The sequence below is a fragment of the Staurois parvus genome, unplaced genomic scaffold, assembly GCF_062004578.1.
Source record: "Staurois parvus isolate SC_StPar_1 unplaced genomic scaffold, SC_StPar_1.0 ptg000426l, whole genome shotgun sequence".
NCBI classification, from domain to species: domain Eukaryota; kingdom Metazoa; phylum Chordata; class Amphibia; order Anura; family Ranidae; genus Staurois; species Staurois parvus.
The window spans coordinates 2,204,632-2,228,448 of NW_028318222.1; the positions used below are offsets into that span (position 1 = coordinate 2,204,632).

General features: G+C 43.4%; 1 protein-coding gene across 3 annotated transcripts in view; it reads left to right on the forward strand.

The window, feature by feature from the left end:
* The window catches only part of PPP2R5E (protein phosphatase 2 regulatory subunit B'epsilon), a 159,659-nt gene that overhangs the window by 89,069 nt on the left and 46,773 nt on the right, over positions 1–23,817 (forward strand). For all 3 annotated transcript variants that reach the window (XM_089687493.1, XM_089687491.1, XM_089687492.1), the window contains exons 4-5: positions 9,785–9,886; positions 21,418–21,510. In XM_089687493.1, coding sequence (XP_089543619.1) covers positions 9,785–9,886; positions 21,418–21,510 — 195 coding nt within the window. The remainder of the gene's footprint in view (positions 1–9,784; positions 9,887–21,417; positions 21,511–23,817) is intronic.

The following is a 23,817-nucleotide window of genomic DNA, read 5'->3' on the forward strand; positions in this document are numbered from 1 at the left end:
ATCTGAATGTTGGTATACAGGACAGGGAATTAGAGACCAAGTCACTTTCAGTTATTTATAGTCTGCATAGAAAAGAATTGCCCCCCCCTTAAAATAATCACATTATGTTGCTTTGCAGCCTAAAATGAAGGTAGACACAGTTTTTGTTTTATCCATCTGTATTTACTGAGTGCAATGTACAACATCCAAGTGAAAAATATAACACCAACATGTCAGAAAAAAGAAATCAAACACCTAATCCCTGAAAAAGGATTACCCACTTCTAAAAATGGCTTGTACATTCAATCAGGTATAGCTAATTACCTTCTCAATGGCACACACAGCCATTTGACTTTCAACTGTGATCAGCTGTGGTAATTTTGATTAGCTCAGCATGAGAAGAGCTTTCCTGGAGCATTTCAGTCTCTGGTGGTACTGCAAGCAAACAATCAACTATGGGTGGCAAGGCACTGTCAAATGTTCTCTGGAGTAAAGTTGTGGACAGTCAGGAGATGGATACGAAATATTTCAAAGGCTTTATCAATTCCTAGAAGCACAGTGAAGTCTACTATTAAAAGAGAAGTATAGGAAACTTTTTTTAAATATACTTACCTAGGTGTATGCATCATTGGTCCCCCACTGGATCTAAGGGTGAGAATTCCACAATCACATGACTGCTGATTGTTGAGCAGAGAGCAGTGACTGTCAATCACTGGAGCGCTGGGCTGTAAAGGGGGCAGGAGCGGCTGGCCCAGGCTCTCAGCGGCTTAGTGAGAGGCCAACCCAGGTGCCGTTCTAGACTCTGAGGTGGATCCCGACCATATGGTTGCGATCCTTCCCCAGCCTAGACTAGCTCTGTGATGTCAGCTGATAGCGGGCTTAAGCCCGCTGTCATCTGAAAACAGGTCACAGGAGTTCAGAACGAACTACACTCCTGTGATCCATAGAAGTACAGCCTAAATAGCTTTGGCTGTACTTCTCTTTTAAGAAGTTGAAGATATTTGGATTTTCAACAATTTCTTGCAATTTGCAGCGCAATTTACATTATATTCTATGTATGTGAAATCGCAACTGCAAAAAAATTAATGCAAGAACTATTTTAGAAATTGTGGTGCAGCAAATTGCAATTCACATTTATTAGATGCAATTTCAGGTGCGATTTCAATTCTGAAATCGCACTGGTATATCCAGGCTCTTACTCGTCACCAGTTGCCCCTACCCTGCCCCACCCCTAATTCCGCCCCTAATCACCCCCTCGTAAATTATCTCATGAAATGGCACTGCTAAATGTTTTCTGCTGAATGAAGTAAGAGGAAGGAAGGAGAGGGAGGGAAAGGAAGGAATGGAGTGAAGGAAAGAAAGAAAAGAAGGGAAGAAGATGAAGGAAGGGAAGGAAAAGGGGTGCAGGGAGGGAGAGAGGAAAGAAGGGAAGCAGTGAAGGAAGATCGGACTCACATGGATGGTTCCTGGCTCAAATGCTCAGTCAGAAGCATCACAGAGCTGCTGGCTGCTCTTTATACAATTTTCCATCCCACACATCCTCTTCTGCACGACACGGACCGGAGTGAGGGCGGGCACAGGGGGAGGCAGAGCAGATCCATCCTCTCTCCTCTCCGAGAATGGTGGGATGGGATGAGCACTGAGGAGCACACGGGGAGGGACCCGGAAAGAAACTGAAGGATCGGGAATGATTGGTGCAGTGGTGGGGGCAGTTAAATGGACCGATCTCCCTGTATGGCTTACAGTGAAGCAGCTGGAAGCTGATTCTCCTCCTCTCCCTCCTGCAGCTTTCAGCTGCTTCATTGAAAGCCATACAGGGAGATCGGTACTTGTAACTGCCCCCACCACCACCTCTCCCACTCACCCCTAGTCCCAGCGCTGCTCGCCACCACGTTATTTCCATTCCCCCAGTGCAAGCTGGCGAGTGGAAATTTTGAGGGCTATGTGTGAGATATAGATATATCTATATGAATAAAAAATAATTGTATGCGTTTGCAAAACTTTGAAAACGTAACCTTTCTGTGTTCTATTGCTTCCTGTGTCCTTACTAAGGAGAGATCCTTTTCTCTCTGGTGTAATCTGGACAGGAAGTTTAGTGAAATCAGAGATGGATAAAAATAGAAAGGAGAGCTATAGGCAAGGTAAAGGTGCCATCCCAATCCTTTTCACTCCGGCAGACAGTTGCCTACAAGTACATCCTTTCTTGCGAAATGACAAGCGGTACCCTTATAGGAAGCCTATTTCCATGGCGGTACTTGCGTGGGCTCGATCCCAAGCCCCACTGCCTGTGTTCACAGACACATACAGGCGGGCACGGCCCCCCCGCTCCCTTGTCACAGAGTTTGATAGCAGCGTGAGCCAATGGCTTCCGCTGCTATCGATCTGCCCTGTGAGGAAGGACAGAGCCAGGAGAGCTGCTGCTCTCACACACAGTGCTGGATCGCAGTGGAGCTCAGGTAAGTATAAGGAGGGCAGAGGAGAGGATCCCAGGCACAGAAAGTTTTTTTACCTTCATGGATAGAATGCATCAAGGTAAAAAACCTTAAGGCTTTACAACCACTTTAATTAGTCTGGCGCTGTAGAAATAATGTTCCTCTACTGAAGGAACTGTGATGACAGCAGGATTAAACAAAGTGCCGATAGTCTCTTTTTTTTTTTTTTTTTTTTTTTTTTATGGTATTGGGAACACTATTTTTTTTTTTTTTAAAACAAAGCAAAGGTCGTTCTTTCTTTCGGGCCAGTAAATACTATTGGTTATTGTAACGACATACTAGGCCCAGTTTCCCTTTCCTTTTAACTCTTGATGAGATTACCATCCTGTACTTTGAAGGGAAAAAGCCATATGTGTACAATTAAACTCTGGCTTCCGGTGTATACATATCCCCTGTCCCATTGATAGGAATTGTGTAGTTTTCCCTTACCTTGAATTATCGGTCATGTCTCATGTGCTTTCGCACTTCTAGCTGTCTAAGCATAATCACGATTCTGCATAATCCCTACACCAGTTTTGAACTGTGTACGTATATAATCAATGGCTATAAGAGACCGATACATATACATCTAGACACATAGAAGGCTGTATAGATAAAGATACATATGCAGATATACAGTGGGGAAAATAATTATTTGATATATACATACTGTGTGTGTGTCTATAATAATTATATTATATTATATTACATACAAGGGGCGTTCAAGTCAAACCGGGACTTTTAAGTTTCTATAATAAAAGAATAGCTTTCAAGGATTGGAAACTGCATTTATTTTTCAACATACTCCCCTGCTACATTTATACACTTATCCCAGCGTTTAATGTCTGGAAAGCTTTGGCATAGAAAGATTTGTCAGTATGCCCGGACCATCCTAGGACAGCCTGCTTCACTTTGTCGTCATTGTGTGCACCATTCCCACAGAAAGATTTGTCTCTTGTGTAATTTCACGACAAGTTATATGTCGATTATCCAGGATCAGGCGTTCCATGCTCCGAATGTTCACAGGAATGGACTGGGAACCAACATGGCTGAAATCTTCACGGACGTACGGCCATCTTTGAAAAGTTTACACAATTCAAATGTCTTACTGCGGCTGAGCATCCCATCACTGTACTGTGCTTGAAGACCTCTGTAGATATCCACGGGTTTTACGTGTGGATATCTACAGATGTCTGCAAGCGCAGTAAGACATATCTTTTCATTCACAAGAAACGTCATCACCATACGCTCTTCCATGCACGCACTACCACTACTGTCTGCCATCTTGATTAACGGTCTCTGGACTGGCCCGCAACATGTGCCACCTATCAGTAATAGGACACTTGCCACTTACTATGTGTAGTACTGTCACGCTTCCTTTTTTACACCTGTAAAATTAAAAGTCCCGGTTTGACTTGAACACTTATATATATTTGCATTTAACTTTAATTGAGCTAAAGTCCACAAATGACAATGCTAGGAGGTAGAGCTTTTTGGCAGAAAATACCTGCGAAGAACTCCTGGCTTCTAGCAGTATTTTCTGTGTACACAGCCTGTGATACATGCACAATGCACTGTACACTCCATGCACATCCCCTATGTTACAGATGCTGAAAATAGAGATAGGTTTGGGAGGCTTCTTGTTTGCACACACGCAGGAGTTGGATCATCCATGGTCAGAGAGAAACACAATCATATTCCGAGGATGTAGAAGCTGAACCTGGCAAAGGGAAAAAGAACACTAGGCAAGTGTGCCATGATGTGCAAATATGCTATGTGTATTATGGCAAAAGCGCTCCCTCACCCAGCAGACGTAAGTTGTGCTTTAATACATGCCAAACAATTCCCAGATAGCTATGGGTAATCTAAAGTGAGAGCACAGCAGAAGTACTTCTCTGTCATGCAGACTCTCTCACTGACGCCTCGAAAAGGGTCATCTAATAATGGAGGAGGCAATGTTAGGCATGATTCACTAAAATGAAACAAAAAAATCTTGCGAGCAGCTTCTAAAATATATAGAATTTCTAATACAATAAGTTAAATGAAAAGCTACCTACACACACTTTTACAAATGTATTGCATACAAAATTATGTAACTGTTAAAGGCATGATTGACTAGTTTGTGTAAACTTCTGCTCAAACTGTTTGGCTGCTTAACCAATTCAATACCTGGCATTTTACCCCCTTCCTGCCCAGGCCATTTTTCAGGTCTCAGCACTCTCACACTTTGAATGACAATTGCGCGGTCATACAACATTGTACCCAAACTAAAATTTTATCATTTTCTTCACACAACTAGAGCTTTCTTTTGGTGGTATTTAATCACCGCTGGGGTTTTTGTTTTTTGCTAAATTAACAAAAAAAGACCAAAAATTTTGAAAAAAAAAAACACGTTTTTCTTTGTTTCTGTTATAAAAGTTTGCAAATAAATAATTGTTCTTCATAAATTTAGGCCGAGATGTATTCTGCTACATGTCTTTGGTGAAAATAACCCAAATTAGGATGTATTTTTTAGTTTGTAGGAAAGTTTTAGAGTTCACAAACTATGGTATAGATCTGAATATTGATCAATACTGAAGTACTGACAGCCGATCTAATTTCTTGAGGTCCAAGAATGTCAGAACAGTACAGATATCCCCCAAATGACCCCTTTTTGCAAAGTAGACAGTCCGACGTACTTCATAAGAGGCATGGCGAGTTTTGTGACGTTGCATTTGTTTGTCATAATTTTTTGGAAAATGAAAAAATAAATTATTTTCACAATTTTTTTTTTTACATACTGTCACCAGTGCAATACAGCATCATATAACTGGCATGGCGGTGATCAGGGACACTGACCAGTGACAGTGTGAAAAAAAATAAAAAAGAAATAAAATATATATATATATAATTTTTTTTTTTTTTTAAATTTAAAATTTTTTATTACTTTTTTTTTAAGATTTTTTTTCATATTTCACTATGTCCAAAGTAGTACAATGTTACCATAGTAACACGTGTGTTTTGTAAACAGGTAGGGGTCGCACCGCCGCCCTACCCGTCCCGCCGATCACAGCCGCGGATGTCAGTCGCTGGGTCACAGCCGGTCCTTACCGGCTATGTCCCGGCGATCGGCGGCAATCCCTGACAGAGAGCACAGCTGCTGTAGCTGTGCTTTGTCAGTTCCCTGACAACTCCAGGACAAGCTGATCAGGACAGAAGAGTTTCTCTCTCCTAATCAGTGGTGTCCTGTGCAGTACACACCCCCACCCCTAGTAAAACACTCCTCTCACACAGTTAACCCTTTCCCTGAAAAATAAACTTAACCCCTTCCTCCCCAGTGCCATTAGTACAGTGTCAGTGGTTTTTTTTTTTTTTTGCACTGATCACTGTATTGGTGTCACTGGGGATGTCAGTGACCCCAAGTCAGTAGCCCCAATGTCAGAATATCCGCCGCAGTCCCACCATAAGTCGCTGATCGCCGCCATAAGTCGCTGATCGCCGCCATTATTAGTATGAAAAAAAACCCTAAAAATCCCAGCATCTTTCCCGCCATTTGTAAACGCTATAACTTTCACGTAAACCAATTAATTTACACGTATTGGGTTTTTTTTTTTTTTTTGCAAAGACGTCGCAGAATGCATTTTGGCAGAAATTTATGACTAAATTTGATTTTTAAATTTTTTTTTTACTGGACATGTTTTATAGCAAAAAGTCCAAAATATTGTTGTTTTCCCTCAAAACTGTGAGCCTTTTTTTTTTTATAGCGCAAAAAATAAAAACCGCACAGGTGATCAAATACCACCGATAGCTCAATTTGTGGGAAAAAAAAGGATGTAAATTTCATTTATGTACCGTATTGCATGACCGCGCAATTGTTCGTTAAACTAGCGCAGCGCTGTATAGCATAAAAATGGCGTAAATTGCAGTATTTATACCATAGTTTGTAGACGCTATAACTTTCACACAAAGCAATCAATATACACTTATTGGGATTTTTTTACCAAAAACATGTAGCAGAATACATTTTGGCCTAAATTTATAACCAACTTTGAGTTTACTATATATTTTTTATAGCTGAAAGTAAAAAATATTGTTTTTCTTCAAAATGTTTGGCCTTTTTTTGTTTATAGCGTGAAAAATAAAAAGCGCACAGGTGATCAAATACCACTGAAAGAAAGCTCTATTTGTGTGGAAAAAAAGGACATAAATTTCGTTTGAGTGCAGCATTGCATGACCGCGCAATTATCAGTTGAATTAGTGCAGCGCCGAGTAGCAAAAAAAGGCCTGGTCATTAAGGGGGGTAAATCCTCAGGAGGGCAAGTGGTTAATGATCACGGTATCACTGTGCTTGATTGTCCAGCAAACTTGCCTGACCTAAACCCCATAGAGAATCTGTGGGGTATTGTCAAGGTCAATATGACACCAGACCCAACAGTACAGACGAGCTGAAGGCCGCTATCAAAGCAACCTGGGCTTCCATAACACCTTAGCAGTGCCACAGGCTGATCGCCTCCATGCCACGCTGCATTGATGCAGTAATTCATGCAAAAGGAGCCCCGACCCAGTATTTAGTGCATACTATGCTGTTGCTGTTCATGGATATACTTTTCAGTAAGCCAACATTTCTGTATTAAAAATCCTTTTTTTATTGGTCTTATGTAATCTAATTTTCTGAGTTACTGAATTTTGGGTTTTGACTAGCTAAGCCATAATCAGCAAAATTAAAAGAAAGAAATGCTTGAAATATATCACTCTGTGTGTAATGATCCATATAATATGAGTTTCACTTTTTGAATTACTGAAATCAACTTTTTGATGATCTAATTTGTTGAGATGCAGCTGTATTTACTAAAATAATTGCATTTTCATGATCTGTGTACTGTGGGAGACTGAATATAGTGATTGCAGGGTCCGGGGTTTAGTAACACTTTAAATTTTAAATTTAACTTGCAAAATTTGCATTTGTTTGGGATAGGCGTGTCAGACTCAACATTTTTTTCAGGCTAAATACAGCCCTCTTACACCTACCTGGTGACTCATGGGAACTGGAAGATCAAGTCCCAATCTGTTCTATGGTTCATGAAAGCTAGCCTTCTCTTAATTTTCAGTAATGTACTTTAGGTCCGAATTAAAGAGTATGCTTACCCCTACATTTCATTTTCCTGATGTGTCTATTGTACCATGTAATTGTGTTAAATATTATCCTGTTTTCTTTGCATTTCTTCCTTTCTGTGAAATACCTGGTGATCCTGACTGTACCTCTGGTTTCCTATTTTAAAACTGACCATGCTAGGCTTGAGAGCTCATTTATCCCAGCATTGTTGGTTTTCTGGCTGTGTTAGGAGCACAGCCTGCCCTCCAATGGCCAAGACTTGTGCTGACACGCCCCCCCTGCACAGTTCTTCATTGGGAAGATCAGTGTACTACTTTCTCCTTGCCTTCTGCTGACAACCCCCCCAGTCTCTATCCTCAACTCTCTAAGCCCTTTATGCAACTGAGAACAGAGGTCATTTGATCACTTATAGAAAGGTATTTGTTTTTTTTTGTTTTTTGTTTTTTTTTATATTTGTACGCAAAAGTTTGCCCTACATTTTGTTTTTAAACTGATTGGATTGTCTTACAAGGTAAGGTTTCATATAGTTTTAAGGTCCTGTTGAAACTTTGTTTTATTAGGGTGATGCAGTCGGGCTGTTTGATAGTCAAGTGTGTGTCTTAAAATGTTTAATTTTTTTTCTAAAGTGTTATTGTTGTAGGCCTATATCAAACTCCACTCTGTTGACAGCATGTTAGAGATCCAGAACGCTACTCTCACACATATTGTAGCAGTCTGGATCACCAGCATTCTTTCACACGCCCTACTTGTATAGTGCTATAATAAAGAACGCTGCTAAGGGGAAGTGTGCATTGTTGATTGGAACGCATTAGTTGTAATTGTGCAGGAGGCATGTCAGACCACAGGAGATCCGGACTAGAGCTCTGTGAGTGTTCTGCCAGCTGAGAGGATATATGTCTACAGCAGTAGCACATTAAAAACGAAACATAAACACTGACACACACTTTTCTTTTTGGGTAGCCTAGCTGCATTCCACAACCATCTTACGCTACTAGGTTATGTGTTTCTCTTGATACACACAGTGTAGGGATTCACCGCTGTAGTCCTTGCATGCGAGGGTGGCTCCATAGGACACTGCAAGTGAAAGGAGTCACCCTGAAACAGGATATATGGGGCAGTAATCTTTGCATCAGCTTAAACTGGAACATACGTAAGGATTAAAAGATGAAGAAGCTACATACTCTGTTTAATCAGCTGCTAAAGATTCTTAAAAAAATGGGTTTAAAACTACTGTAATACAGTTCTCACTTGTGAGACTAAACGCGGTATTGGACCCAAAACCAAAAATGTATTTTTTATTGTAGCATACCAATAATTAGATGTGATGGCTGTATCAGTTTTCTTTTCTTTTACTTTTTTTTCCCCCTCTGCTTTCACCTGGTGATCTGGCCAGTAACATGCCTCCTGTATTAGTGAGACACCACTCGGGAGGAATGAGAACAGGACACAGCAGACAGCAGCATTGTCAGTCTGGGGGAAGGGCAGTGTTAAATGTATTATCAGATTGAATACACTAACAAATTGAAGCCAAACTCCAGCTCATGCTTTATAATCAGTTACAGCAAACAGTTTATTTCCTTTTAGGATGAAGTTTTTACATCAATAAAGCTGATCTTTTTAATCACCCGTCAGTGGTAAATGGTTTGTCTCATCCATGAAAACTGACACATTCTGCTGGAGAGTTTGTGCTTCTGAAACACAGCAGACTTGTTGGTTGAATTACCAGATGAAAAAAGAAGAAAGCCTAAAAATGTAAACTAATGCAGCCACCACATCTAAGAACTGGTAAGCTGTATTAAAATGTTTGATTTTTGGTTTATTACTGCTTGAAGTGCCAATTCTGCAAGTTTTGAAGCAGACTAGCATTTACAAGTTAACAGCTGTGTGAACTGTGAAATACGTAGATGCGCAATGATAAATCCACAAAAAAAACATGAAAACCTCTGAATAAAAGCCACATTGGCTCATATAGGTGCATATTTATATATTGGTGCTAATTATCTCATTAAGTGGCTTTGGTCATTCGTCGTCAATACTGAGAGATCTTGTAGCCATCGGGGGGTTTGTCTGCACTTGAAGCACCATCATGAGAATTTGATAAGTCAAATGGTAAAATGACAATGAATTCCCAATAAATGTTAGAACATAAATGCTAAATGAAGGCTTACTGAAAGTGTACAAGTTTTACCTTATTTGGAAAAATAAACTAATTTGTGCGTGTGTGTTTTTCATTTTTTTCAAGGTATCCTGCAATATATTTAGAACCCTCCCTCCGAGTGACAGCAATGAGTTTGATCCTGAGGAAGATGAACCAACTCTCGAGGCATCATGGCCTCATTTACAGGTATTGAAACACTTTCTTCTTTTTTTTCTTTTTAATACTGGTTATTCAATTTTGCATGAAAACAGATATAAAACTTAACATTGCACCTCGCAGGGTGCTAAACACAATACAGACCTCGCAGGGCCAACAGAGGGATGACAGAGACCAACTAACAGAACTAAAAGAACCTCAACCACCCCCCCCCCCAATTAATAGTAACATAAGCAAATTAAGCAGGTAAAATCTCTCATCCAGGCCCTCAGACATTACTATTAAGAGCGCATGAGGGATATTTATAAGGTTATCAGGTATTTGGAATTTAATTCAGCATGTGGCCTACCCTGTCGTGGAAGAAGAGGAAATCAACTTCTTTGCACAACACTTAGATAGGTAAGTGGCCTTGTAGTATGGGATTATCATATTTACATGACCTTTCCAGGAAGGAAACTGGGAGCCGTGGAATTCTTCCAGTGCAATATAATAGCCTTATAAGCATAAAATAATAAAATGTTGAGAAGGGTTCTATGGGCATTAGTTGGAACCACCTCATATACCAGGCCCAGGAGGCGTACAGAGACAGTCAGAGGAACCGGGGTAGTGAGGACCTTTGCGATGCACAATGTAACTTCTTTCCAGAAAACAGTAATGGGCTGGCAGTTCCAGAATATGTGGGTAAAATCAGCAGGGGAATGGGAACAACGGCAACACTGCTGAGAAAGTGGGGTATATTCCCGCTAGCCAGGCCGGGGTATAATATGTTCTGTGCAGGAATTTAAAGTTAATTAATCTATCCTTAGCCGATACCAGATGTTTGAATGGGTGGTCCCACTTATCATCCCAGTCATCCCCCTGAACATCCAGGTCTTCCACACTCCCATTTTTCCCTACAGCATTGTAACTGTAGGAGGATGTTCGGAACAATTTCTTATACATCGCTGACAAGGTTTATGAAAGCAAATCATCTGCCGACAGTCTTTCAAGGAGCGACGGTTTAATCTCTATGGTCTAGTTGCTAAATTGAGATTGGTGCGCATGGCATAGTTGAAGATATCGGAAATAATATTGTTTTGGAAGGTTATATTTATCTGATCAAATGTGAGCAGATTGCCATCTCGAAATATGTCACCCACCCTTTTGATGACTCTGGTCGCCTACAGTATAGAGTGGAAGCGAGATAAATTACGGGTTCATCCATAAAGGAGAGGAAGGCAAAACCCCTTCCATTTCAGGTTGCATCAGTTTAGTAGCAAGTTTCCAAGCCCTGATAGTGGCTTTCATGAAACCTGTGAGCGGAAGAGAAGACCCTGCTCCCCTAAACAGTGCCAACCATAGGCTTTCATAGGACCCCATAAACGTTGCCTACAGGACTGTCACCAAATCTGCACATCTTCCAAAAGCCAGCAGTGGGCAAACACCATTTGGCCTGCTAGATAATATTTCTGCCAATCCGGTAGCGCCGATCCTCCCTGGCCCCAGGGCTCCTGAAGTACCTTTTAGACCTATCCGTTGAGGGGAGGGAAACCACAGGAATGAGCTAATGTGGCTATCTAGTTTCCTGAAATATGATTTCAGAACCCATGTGGGAGCCCGACGTAGAAAATATAGGATAACTGGGAGTATTTTCATCTTAATGAGGTTAATTTTGCTCAAGCCCCGGGGCCCAAAGGCAGTATAGACGATTTGGACCAGTGTACCTGCAAGCCAGAGTAGGTGGAAAAATTATTTAGGACGTTGCCTGTAGGGATGGTCCTGGGTCTTTGAGAAAGAGGATCAAATCATCTGTGTACAATGCAATGCATTCTTCAATGGTGCCCACCCTTAGGGCCTTCACCTCCGGGGAAGCTCTCAAAGCTATAGCCAGTGGCTCTGTCATTAACGCAAACAAAAAAGGCAAAAGTGGACAGCCTTCCCTTGTGCCCCTACCCATGGGGAAGAAGGGGGAAACTGAAAGTCAAAGCCTTTTCACTACCTGGGGAGCACTATACAGTATTGATATCCTTTGCCGAAAAAGTGGTCCAAAGCCCATAATTTCCAACACCATAGACATGAAGCCCTAGTCGACAGTTGAATGCCTTCTCTATGTCAATAGATACTAAAACCCTAGTAGACTGATCTTCCTAGGGAAGTTGGAGGTGAGTGAATACCCTTTTGAAGATTGATGTCGGTTGACTTACCAGACATAAAGCCAGTTTGGTTGACGTCTATTAAGGACTGAATAACCATTGCCAATCTGGTAGCTAGGACTTTGGTCAAAATTTTTCAATCCGTATTTAACAGGGCTATAGGCATATATAATTCACATTCTGTGAGATCCTTCCCTGGTTTGTGCAAGAGAACCGTGTACGCCTCTAGCATTGAAGGAGGCAGTGTTTTCTGCTCCAAGCAGTGCTCAAACAAGGCACAGAGCTTAGGGGCTAGTAATTCAGGGTAAGTCTTGTGTAGGTCTACCGGAAAGCCATCAGGACCTTGTGCGAGGGAAAGGCCCCAGTAGCCACCTCAATCTCAAGGGGGGTTATCTTGGCTTCCAACAATTCCCTGTCTGACTCTGAAAGTGCTGGAAGATTAAGAGCAGCAAGACTTAGGGAGGCAGCATCATATGATGGTATGGGCGAATATTGGGTGGAGAAATAATGCACAAACTCTTCCATAATCTGCGATGGATCAGTGGTCATTTCTCCCCCCCCAGCCATCTTAATAGTATGGAGGAGTTGACCCTCTGATCCACCACAAGCAAGGCCAGAAACTTACCATTTTTATTGCCTTGAGTGAACAGAGACTCGCACTGTTTTAATGGCTTGAATGCATCCCATACACAGGGATGCACAGCCATGAATGCATCCCATACCACAGGGGGGGTACATTATTGGACCAGTAGGCCATAATTGCTGATTCTATACAGGTTGAGACCTGATCTACTTTAAGCCACCCCTGAGATAATTTCCATGTGACACCCCCCAAACACACACACCTACACCTCCCGCGTGCTTAAGATCAGTGGCTAATGGAGTATGATCAGACAAGTCTCCTGTCAAGTAAGAAATCTCATGTACCAGGGACAAAAAGGGGGTTTGCCAAAAGCCATATCTAGTCTTGCAGAAGATTGCTGGGTTCTGTTGTGAATAACTTCTGTCCAAGGGGTGCTTCCAATGCCACACCTCTGGTTCGCCGCATTCGCCCAGGAGAGGAGTTAGTCACTCACAAGCACCAGAGGCAAATGGGCAAAGGGAGATAGTTTGGTTACCAGATCATAGAGCTATTGGGGGTGAAATGGGGAAGGTAGATATATATGGGTTTATGATTAAAGAGATCATGAACCACTGCCACATATCGTCCCCCGGGTCCGAGGACACCTGGTGGATAGTGCAAAGAACCGATTTACTGATAAGGATGGAGACACCCCTAGCAAAGGAGGTATAGGTGGCATGCAGGGCTCTATGAATGCAGGGCCTACGCAGGGACAGAATCCTACCCCCATCCAGGTGTGTCTCCTGGAGGACGAGATGCGGTTCAAGTGATTTTAAAAATCAGAAGACCCCGTCCCTTTTAAACTTGTCATTAAGGCTTCTAACATTCCATGATACAATTTTAATGTACTTAGCCATATGCATATATTAAAGAGGTAAGCCTCTGGATCTGAGGTGCTGAAGATAGGAGTTCCAGAATATCTGGAGGGATCTCTGAAAGGAGGTCATCATGGACAAGGAGGGGAGGGGGGAGAGTGTCCCAATAGTCAAGTCAAGCCCCATCCCTGCTGTTATACCATAAAACAAAAACATCAACTAAAAAAGTATGCAGCCATTTCCAAAAACTTGCAGTGTGGAGTGCACCACCGCCGTGCATGACCGTTCTACTGGCTGTGTTGACACGAAGCTTTCTCCTTGTGAGCTCTGTAGAGCAGAAGTGTGTGCAATCCAGGAGCAACCCCCTTCTCAAGACAGAAGGACAAGGATATCATATATAGGTATGCTCAGGAGGTGTGCTATTGCACCAAGGTAATAGGGTAAACTGAATAAACTATGGCCCTGGGAACAGTAACATGGACCCCAAAGAGGTAGCTGAATCCAATATCCAGTCGGGTGGCAGAAGATGGATAAAGACAAGGCACTGAGTGACCGCAACATCCCAAAGATAAATCTAGACTCTTATTGTATTGTGTCAAGCCATTCACTAGCTTCTTGCGGGGAATCAGATACTTTTACAGTGCCTTTGTGTTGGACCCAGAGCTTGTTAGGGTACAGTAGACTGTACTGAAGGCCTTTCTCCTGCATGCGTTTCTGTACTGTACTGAAGGAATGGCGATTTCTTTGAGTCTCAGCTGAGAAAATCGTGAAGGACATAACTTTGGCATTTTCATACTGTAGTGCAGGGTGTATTGGGGCTTCTGCCAGGATCATGTCCCTGTCCTGGTAATTCAAGAAGCATCTGGGGGTGGCACCCGGGGGGTGCAAACCCATGGGAACTCGATGGGCCCGTTCCACCACATAGGTCAGAAATACCACATCCAGGGCCAGCAGTTGTTTGGAAAGCTGCTCAGCAGATATGGCCAGCCTGGCGCCTTCCACTCCTTCTGGGAGCCCTACCACCCTCATGATGTTTTACACTTCCTGTCCTCAGCATCGTCTGCCCGATTTTGTAACGCTCTTACCTGTTTCTCTAGCTCTGTTAGCAGCGCGCTGTGGGAAGTGGTATCTTCTACATTTGAGATACACTCCTCTGCTGTGGTCAGCGTGCCCCGGATCTTCTCCAGATCATGGTGGAACAGGGTGCATTCCGTCTCCAGGTGGTCAATACAGATTATGAGGGCGGCTTTACAGCCGTCGATAGCTTCTAGGATCGGCTTGGTAATCGCATCAGCTTCCTCCTCAGCAGTGGAGTAGGCTGAGGGGGTGTTTGGGCCTGGCGTGGGCTCTCCTGTCGGAGAGTCCATCCTCGCGGCCAGGCGGCATGTGTTAGGTGAAGGAGGAGCCGGAGGCAAGATGGCGGAGGAGGGGCTCAAATTCCGGCCTCGCCCTGGCCGCTGAGGCCATAGTTCAGCAGGTGCCTTGATCCTATGTTTTGAAGCCATGGTAGGGGGTACCTCAGACTGCTTGATCAGGCAAGAGAAGAGAAACCAAGGTGTGGGGTGTCGCTGCCCAAAGTAAGCAGGATTAATGCAGGAGGACCACGGAGCTCTAAAGAAGTGCGACCAGTCCAGCTCACATCCCGGCCACGTCCTCTTGGAACACTTTCTTAATTTAGCTGAGATTTACACACTAAACTGTTTTACACACTGGTATCAGGATGCAGATCTCGCTTAGCTACCATTCCTTGCTTATGTCTCATGTTCATTCACAGACACATATCTTCTAATGCCTCTGCATTTATATGTACTGCATACTTGTTTTTACCAGGCTACTTCTTACTCTCATGCCACCCTAAACTCCCCTCAATGTTAAAAATTCTGTCTGCACGTGTCTGTTGTTGGGTACTCCACACTGCTTAGAGATGTAATTCAACTTTCGAACTCAAAAATGCAACTTGTTAAAAACACCCCAAGTCTGCAACAAATATAGTCTTCAATGTGAATGGCACAATGTGTAGTCTGGCTATACAAATGGAAACAAACAGTTGGGCCTATCCATGTGTACGGGCACAAGTGTGAAAAATGGTGTTCTTATTCAAACTAGTGAGCACACAGATTCAGTGGCAAGAGGATTGGAACATGGGAGTTGACGACATTCACAATTTATGAGAGACTTTTAAGGAGTCTATATAAAAAGCAATGGTGTAGCCATACCACTCCTTTAAAGTGGCCCTAAAGGCTGAAGTTTTTATTTTTTATCTTTGTGTATGAAGGTAAAAAACCTTTTTGTGTGCTGCTCCCCCCACAGGGCAGTGTACACTGGAGTTTCTAATATCTGGTACATGTGCAGATTAAATGTTCTATGCAGTGCAAAATTTCAAGAATTATAATTTTTGGCACAATGTTGCAACAACAAATCTGTCCTCGTTTGTTCCTTACTATTAGGAAGCCGATATAGTAACTGTGTTCTAGGCTGTGCCTGAGTGCTTTTCACTGTAAAAGGAATAAAAAAAAAAAAATGCGACTATGGTCCTAATGGTGCGATCTCGGCACAAAGGCACAGAATTTCCACCAGCCACAAAGAGAACATTAGTGCTTATGCCATGTACAAAGGGTGCACATGCCTGAAGGCATTTGCTTAGCTAACCAAATACTGTTTAAATAGGCAGAATGATATAGTACATTGATAGCAGTTTGTCACGTTTATTTGGTATATAAGTGAAGGTAAAAATAGAGCAGGAGTCATCACTCCCAGTAACAGCCTTTTGCCACATAAAGCTCCTTGTATGGACTTTGACTTAAGTCTAAACATTGCCATACACTTTGCTGAGTGCTGAACAGGAAGATGGATTAAACTTCCTAAAATACAGTGGCACAAAGATGGGTCTATAGCTGTACACATCATTGCTCCTGTTCTATTTATGAGCATTCGTACAATTTTTTTTTTAGCAGAATGTAAGAAAGTTATTTTCAACTGAGCTTTAAACCCAAGAACAAAAATGTAAAAAATTATTGCAGTTTAACTGTGGTGGCTGCATTAGTTTTCTTTTTGCAGGCTGGAACACTTTTAACAAGTACAGAAAATGCCAGTTGATCATCCCAGAAATGCAATGCTCATGTCTTTTCTGTGAGATGAGCTGGAAACAAAACAAATGTCATCCTTCTTGTGTAAACCACTTTTTCCATCATCTCCCTCTTTGTAATGAGGATGAACAAAAGCATACATGTTTGATGTCCATAGTAACAGTGGAAGACTGGGGGAGATTTACTAAAACTGGTACACACAGACTCTGCTGCAACTCTGCATAGTAACCAATCGACTTCCAGCTTTTGTTGTCAAAGCTTAATTGAACAAGCTGAAGTCAGAAGCTGATTGGTTACTGTGTGCAGCTGCACCAGATTCTGTGTCTTCCATTTTAAGTTAACCTCCCCTTGAGTGTAGCCACCTAGGGACAGTATTTGCAGCATTTTCAGGTAAAAATGAGGGAAAAAGCCCAAAAAGAAAATCCCATCTGAAGACTAGTAAGCTTTAATATATTTTTTCTTCACTTAAGGCCTATTACTATATTCCTGCAGTTTGTGTATGTGGTGATCGTTCAGAATTTACATTAATTTTAAAGTCGAATTTTAAAAGCAAAAGATGATTTTCAAACGACATTTGTCCATCGAACGTTCAAAGAATTTTCAAACGCATATTCTTGTTTGATAATCTATACGTGTATGGCCAGCACTTAGTAAATCAACCCCAAAGTGTTCTGAGCTGGCTCTAAGGGCCGTACAAATAAAACCAGTCAGTGTGTTGTTGGAGCTGTCCAAAAAAAAAGCTCAAACTTAGAAAAAAAAAATAATAATTTGTTCTCTCTCTCTTTAAAGTGTAAAGATTCAATTTTTTTTTGTTTAAATAACAAGCATGTTGTACTTACCTACCAAAGATTTGCACAGAGCAGCCTGGATCCTCCACTTCTGTGGTCCCCTGCTGGCGCTGTCAGCTCCTCCCTGTGGAGTACCCCCATAGCTGCTTGCTATGGGGGCACTCGTGTGCTCTCTCCCAAGCCGGTGGTTTGTGTCCATTGACACACGGAGCATGGATCAGCCCCGCTCCCTCATTGGCTGTGATTGACAGCAGCAGGAGCCAATGACTGCCACTGCTGCTTCTGTCCAGTGAGGAGAGAGAATGCATTAAAGTTAAAAAAAAACAAAAAAAAAAACTTCAGGCTTTAGAATCACTTTAACTCAAAGTACCTTCTATTCTCAGCCCCATCCAAATCTCAAAATGATTTTTTTTTTGTGGCTGTGATAAGACTTCCTTTTTAGAGGGTGGCTACATTTGATCTCCACAGTCTCACTGTATGTAGGAACATATCTGCCCTTTGTTGCTTGCTCACAAGGTGAACTAGGACCTATAGACTATGGGGATTGTAGTGTGCATAGAGCAGTGCACACGACATAAGAAGCTACTGCTTATTCCAAACAAGTAAAGGGGAAAAGGAGAGGTTCGGGAGCTCATAGAGGTTGTTACAAGGAGGCAGAAAAATACAGTATGAAAAAAAGAATTCCTGGCCATGAAGTAGTGGATGTGTATGGATTATTGGAAATATTATAATGGAAATAAGGATATCAGTAACCCCTGGTTCACATATATGCGGCAGCGAGAGCCCATTCATTTGAATTATTATTATTTTATTATTATTATACAGTATTTATAAAGCGCCAATAGTTCGCTCAGCGCTGTACATTACAAAGGGGGACAGAACATGTGACAGAACAATACCAATACAATGTGATACACGAGGGGTTCGAGGGCCCTGCTCTTTCGAGCTTACAATCTAGGAGGGAGGGGGTGGTGGCACAGGAGGAGATAGCTGTGGGGGATGGAGTGGTAGGAAGAGTGGAGGAGGTCGACAAGTTAGCAGGGGGTGGGGTAGGCTTCCCTGAAGAGATGGGTTTTCAGGGTGCGCCTAAAGGAGAGGAGAGTAGGTGATAATCTGATGGGTTGGGGCAGGGAGTTCCAGAGGATGGGTGACACCCTGGAGAAGTCCTGGAGGCGGGCATGGGAGGAGGAGACCAGGGAACTAGAGAGAAGGAGGTCTTGTGAGGAGCGGAGTGTGCGTGCTGGGTGGTACTTGGATATTAGGTCAGTGATGTAGTTTGGGGCAGTATGGTGGACAGCTTTGTACGTCAGCGTTAGGATTTTGAATTTGATCCGTTGCGCAATCGGAAGCCAGTGGAGGGATTGGCAGAGGGGGGTGGCGGACATGGAGCGGTTGGAAAGGTGAATGAGTCTGGCAGCCGTATTCAGGATCGACTGAAGCGGGGATAGCCAGCGGCGAGGCAGGCCAGTGAGGAGGGAGTTGCAGTAGTCGAGTCGTGATATGATGAGGGAGTGGATGAGCTGTTTAGTGGTTTCTGGGGTTAGGAACGTGCAGATTTTGGCGATGTTGCGGAGGTGGAGTCTGCACGAGTTTGTTAAAGATTGGACTTGGGGCTGGAAGGATAGGTTGGAGTCCAGAATGACACCCAGTACTCTGGCCTGCAGGGCGGGTTTGATGGTAGCGTTGGATGTGACGGAGAAATCAATGGGGGGTGGTGTCCGGGCTGGGGGGAAGACAAGAAACTCGGTTTTGGAGAGGTTCAATTTAAGGAAGTGGAGCGACATCCAGTCTATGTCGCTCAGTAGGTGTGTGATTCGGGCTGAGACCAAGGGGGTGAGGTGGGGGGTTGAGAGATAGATTTGTGTGTCGTCAGCATAGAGGTGGTAGTTGAAGCCGTGAGAGTGTATGAGTTGGCCAAGGGAGGAGGTATAGATGGAGAAGAGAAGGGGCCCAAGGACAGAGCCTTGAGGGACCCCAACAGAGAGGGGGAGTGAGGGGGAGGTGGTAGCATTATAGGTAACGCTGAAGGAGCGTTGTGACAAGTAGGATGAGAGCCAGGAGAGAGCAGAATCTCTGAGGCCGAGGGAGTGTAGTTTTTTGAGGAGGAGGGGGTGGTCGACTGTGTCGAAGGCCGCAGAGAGGTCAAGGAGTAGGAGCACTGAATAGTGGCCATTAGCTTTGGCGGTTAGCAGGTCGTTGGAGAGTTTGAGTAAGGCAGTTTCGGTGGAGTGTAGGGGACGGAAGCCGGACTGTAGGGGATCGAGGAGGTTGTTGTCGTTGAGGTGAGAGCATAGGCGGGTGTAGACTAGGCGCTCGAGGAGTTTAGATGTAAATGGGAGCAGGGAGATGGGTCTGAGGTTGTTCGGGTCACTGGGGTCCAGGGAGGGCTTTTTAAGTATGGGGGTGATGTGTGCATGTTTCAGAGGGGAGGGGAAAGTGCCTGAGGAGAGGGAGAGATTGAAGATGTGGGTGAGGGAGCGTAGGATGGAGGAGGAGGAAGGTCGTAGGAGTTGTGAGGGGATAGGGTCGAGGGGGCAGGTGGTGAGGCGGGCATCAGAGAGGATCTTGGAGACTTCCTCGATGGTAGTAAGGTCAAAGGTGTGGAGTGTGGGGGGAGCTTCAGTATGAGGAATGTAGGGTGGGGTGGAAGAGGAGGTCAGAGCAGTGGTGGGGCCGTGGGAGAGGGGTGATGAGGGGGTAGCTGAGTGAGGGTGAAGGGGGTTGGAGAGAGTTTGAGCAGCGACGAAGTCCCTGCGGGTTATGTCGAGGGGGAGGGGGGATAAGGGGGTAGCTGTATGAGAGGGGACGGGTTGAGAGGGTGTGTGAGTTGCGGCAATGTCCTTGCGAATTGTGTCAATCTTGTTTTTGAAGTGATTGGCAATCTCAAGGGCAGTGAGTGATGTGCTGGGTGGAGGTGGGGGTGGAGAGAGTAGGGAGTTGAAGGCAAAGAAGAGTCGGCGAGGATTGGAGGAGAGGGCCTTGATGAGGGTCAAGAAGTAGGCCTGTTTGGCAGCATGGAGGGAGGAGGTGTAGGTGCGGAAGGCAGATTTGTAGCGGGTGAAGGCTTGTTGGGATTTGGTTTTGCGCCATAGTCGCTCCAGGGCACGACTTTGTCGTTTGAGGGTTTTGGTGTGATCAGTCTGCCAGGGCTGGAGCGGTCGGGGTCTGATGTTGCGTGTGGTTAAAGGCGCTAGTGAGTCAAGGGCTGTTGAGAGCGCATTGTTGTAGGCGGTCAAAGCCAAGTCGGGGCAGGACAGGGGGAGGATGCGGTCGTGGAGTTGATCAGCTGCAGAGTGGAGGGAGGCAGGGTTAAGGTTGCGGAGGTTACGGCTGGTAGTAGTGTGACATTTGGAGGGGTAGGCATTGGAGGACGAGGAGATAGAGAAGGTGATCAGGTTGTGGTCAGAGAGAGGGAAGGAGGTGTTAGTGAGGTTGTGGGGAGAGCAGCAGTTGGAGAAGACAAGGTCCAGGATATTTCCGTCGGAGTGGGTGGTGGATTGTATGCACTGTGCAAGTGCAAAGGAGGAGGTTAGGTGGAGGAGACGGGCTGTGTCCGGGTTGTCGAGGTTATTCATTTGAATGGACTCCCGTGCTCCTTGACGCGCAGGGAAGAAGTCCCTGCACTTCTTCTGAAAACGCAGCCCGCAAGGGAACCTTGGTTCCCAGTACGGTTGCGTTTTCCAGTGCGGGCAGCGAGCCATTAGAACTAATGGCACCTGCCCGTGGGTCCGCATTACACTGTGTGGGCGGTGTGGCTGCACAGATTTTCATACGGATTCACAGAGGCACCACTCGCATAAATGTGAACCTAGCCTTAGTGTACCTTTTAGGTGACGACACTCAGGCGTGAATATGCAGGATTATAAATATAATGTGAATCCTGATGTTTGAACATTAAATCCCTTCAGATCTAATAATTAAGTCTAATAATTAAAAAAAAAAAAAGAAAAGAAAAAACTGTTTGGTACCGTTAGTGGTGTTCCTACAGTATTTTGTACTTCTACTGTTCTGTTAAATACTTTCCTCTGTAGTCCTTCCACAGTAGTACTGGTTGTATTTTAGAGTCAGCATTGTATACGCATACAAGTTAATTCATTGGTTTTTTTTCCTCTTTTCAGCTTGTATATGAATTTTTCATAAGATTTTTGGAAAGCCAAGAATTTCAGCCCAGTGTTGCCAAAAAGTACATAGATCAAAAATTTGTATTACAGGTAAGTTCTCTGTTTCATGGTAAGAAATGTGATTGTGAATATTTATCTCTAAACCTGTTGTACCCAGTACTTTTCCTGATTCTGGAACTCTTGGGTGCTTTTCTAAAGGGCTAAATGTTTCACATAGTCCTGCAAATCTGTGTTCACAGCAGCCAATAATCTGCCCGAAAACTGGATTCAAAATTGAATTAAATGATCTGTATGTGATTGGATGTTTGATGTAAACTCAGCCTTCCTGGGCCAAAGGAGAGAATGATTTTTCTCGTACATTAGTCACAATGTTTTGACATCTGAATCTGCTTGCCTTGCAAGTTGATAAATAAATGTTCCTGTGTATAAATAATAATTATGGCTTTGCTTAGTTTATGCTAATAGGCTTGTATTAAATGTGTATGGAGTTTTGTTTGTGTAGTCTTAACATATATTTTATTAAATGCATATTTTTTAAGATGGTAACTTTTTTGTATGAGCAAGTTTCCACCAGGAATGTACTCTCCTGAAGGGGAACTATAAATGGTTTTGACTTGTATCCATTAGGTGTTCATTTGTTTTTAAACACTTTTTTTAAATGTTATTCTATAGTTTATTTACCAAATAAAAAATGTATTCTTGGATACTTTCCTTGTCATTCAGTCTTACTAGACTTTCTAAAGAAAGCCATCACTGCTGTTTTCACTTTTAACTTCCACTGTGCAAAGATAAATAAAATGCACGGCCATATATGTTAGCAGGGGGTGTGTCCTCCTTTACATTATGCGTATGTCATGTGTGGACCCAAACAGCAGAAGATCAAATGACAGAGACTGTTCGGGATACTTACAGCATAGCAGTAAATCACTCTGGAAACCCTGGTGTTAATCGGCTAGGGTATCGCCTGCTGACTGCAAGTAAATATTTCATATTCCTCCACATTTTGTTTATCTGGCTTAACCACCTCCCGCCCGCCATATAGTAATATGACGGACGCAAGGTGGTTCTCTCGTTCTATGAGGACGTCATATGACGTCCTCCCATCCTCACCGCACATACACGGCTCAGGGAGCACGCGGCCATCGGCGGTACGCTTTGTCCCTCGGACACAGCGGATCATGGAAAGAGCCGAAGATGTCGGCTCGGTCATGTGATCAGCTGTGTCCAATCACAGCTGATCACATGTAAATAGGGAAATGCCAGTTATCGGCATTTCTCTCCTCTCGAGCTGTCATGCTGACAACTCGAGAGGAGAGCCGGTAATCGGCTTTCCGCGGAGGGGACATGTACACTGATGATCAGTGTAGCCCCAGCAGCGCCACCTGTCAGTGTCCATCAGTGCCTCGTGCCAGTGCCCATCAGTGCCACATATCAGTGCCTACCAGTGCACATCAATGCCACATATCAGTGCCCATCTGAGCTGCCTTTCAGTGTCATCCATCAGTGCCAGTCAGTGCTGCCTATCAGTGATGGCTGTCAATGCCCATCAGTGCCATCACCAGTGCCACCTATCAGTGTCCATCAGTGCAGCCTATCAGTGCCTATCACTGCAGCCTCAGCGCATATCAGTGAAGGAGAAAAATCACTTATTTACAAAATGTTATAACAAAAACAATGAAAAAACTTTTTTTCAAAATTTTCAGTGGTTTTTGGTTTAAGAAAAAATAAAAAACCCAGAGGTGATTAAATACCACCAAAATAAATCTCTATCTGTCACAAAAAAATTATAAAAATTTCATATGGGTTCAGTGTTCTATGACTTCGCAATTTTCATCCAAAGTGCGACAGTGCTGAAAGCTGGAAATTGGCCTGGGCAGGAAGAGGATATAAGTGCCCGGTAGGCTAATGGTTAAAAAGAAATGCCTTTTTTAGGGCCAGTTCACACTACAAAAACACACTCCGGATGCATTCCGGATACGTTTTATGCTTACAGTCAACACCACACTCCTTTCTGGTGCAGTTTTGATGCAGTTTGCTATGATCCAGTATAGTTCTGTGCAGAAAAAAATGCAGCATGTTCTACTTTTTTTTTCTGTACCGGAAATTGACTGGAACTAACTGCACTGGCATGAACTAGGACTATTGGAATACATGGAAAACACTGTGCATGCATTTTTGATGCAGAAAAAAAACACACTGGACTGCATCTAATGTGAACTAGACCTTAAATTCCTGAACATAAAATATATGCAGAATAATCATACATTACCTTTTAATGTAGTTTTAAAGTGAGGAGGAAAGAAGTGTAGAAGGTAGCTAGTAGTAGTCTGCTTTAAGATTTATCCATTGCCACAATATAGGTTCCAAGAGATATATTTTGAATGCAGACAGATTCAG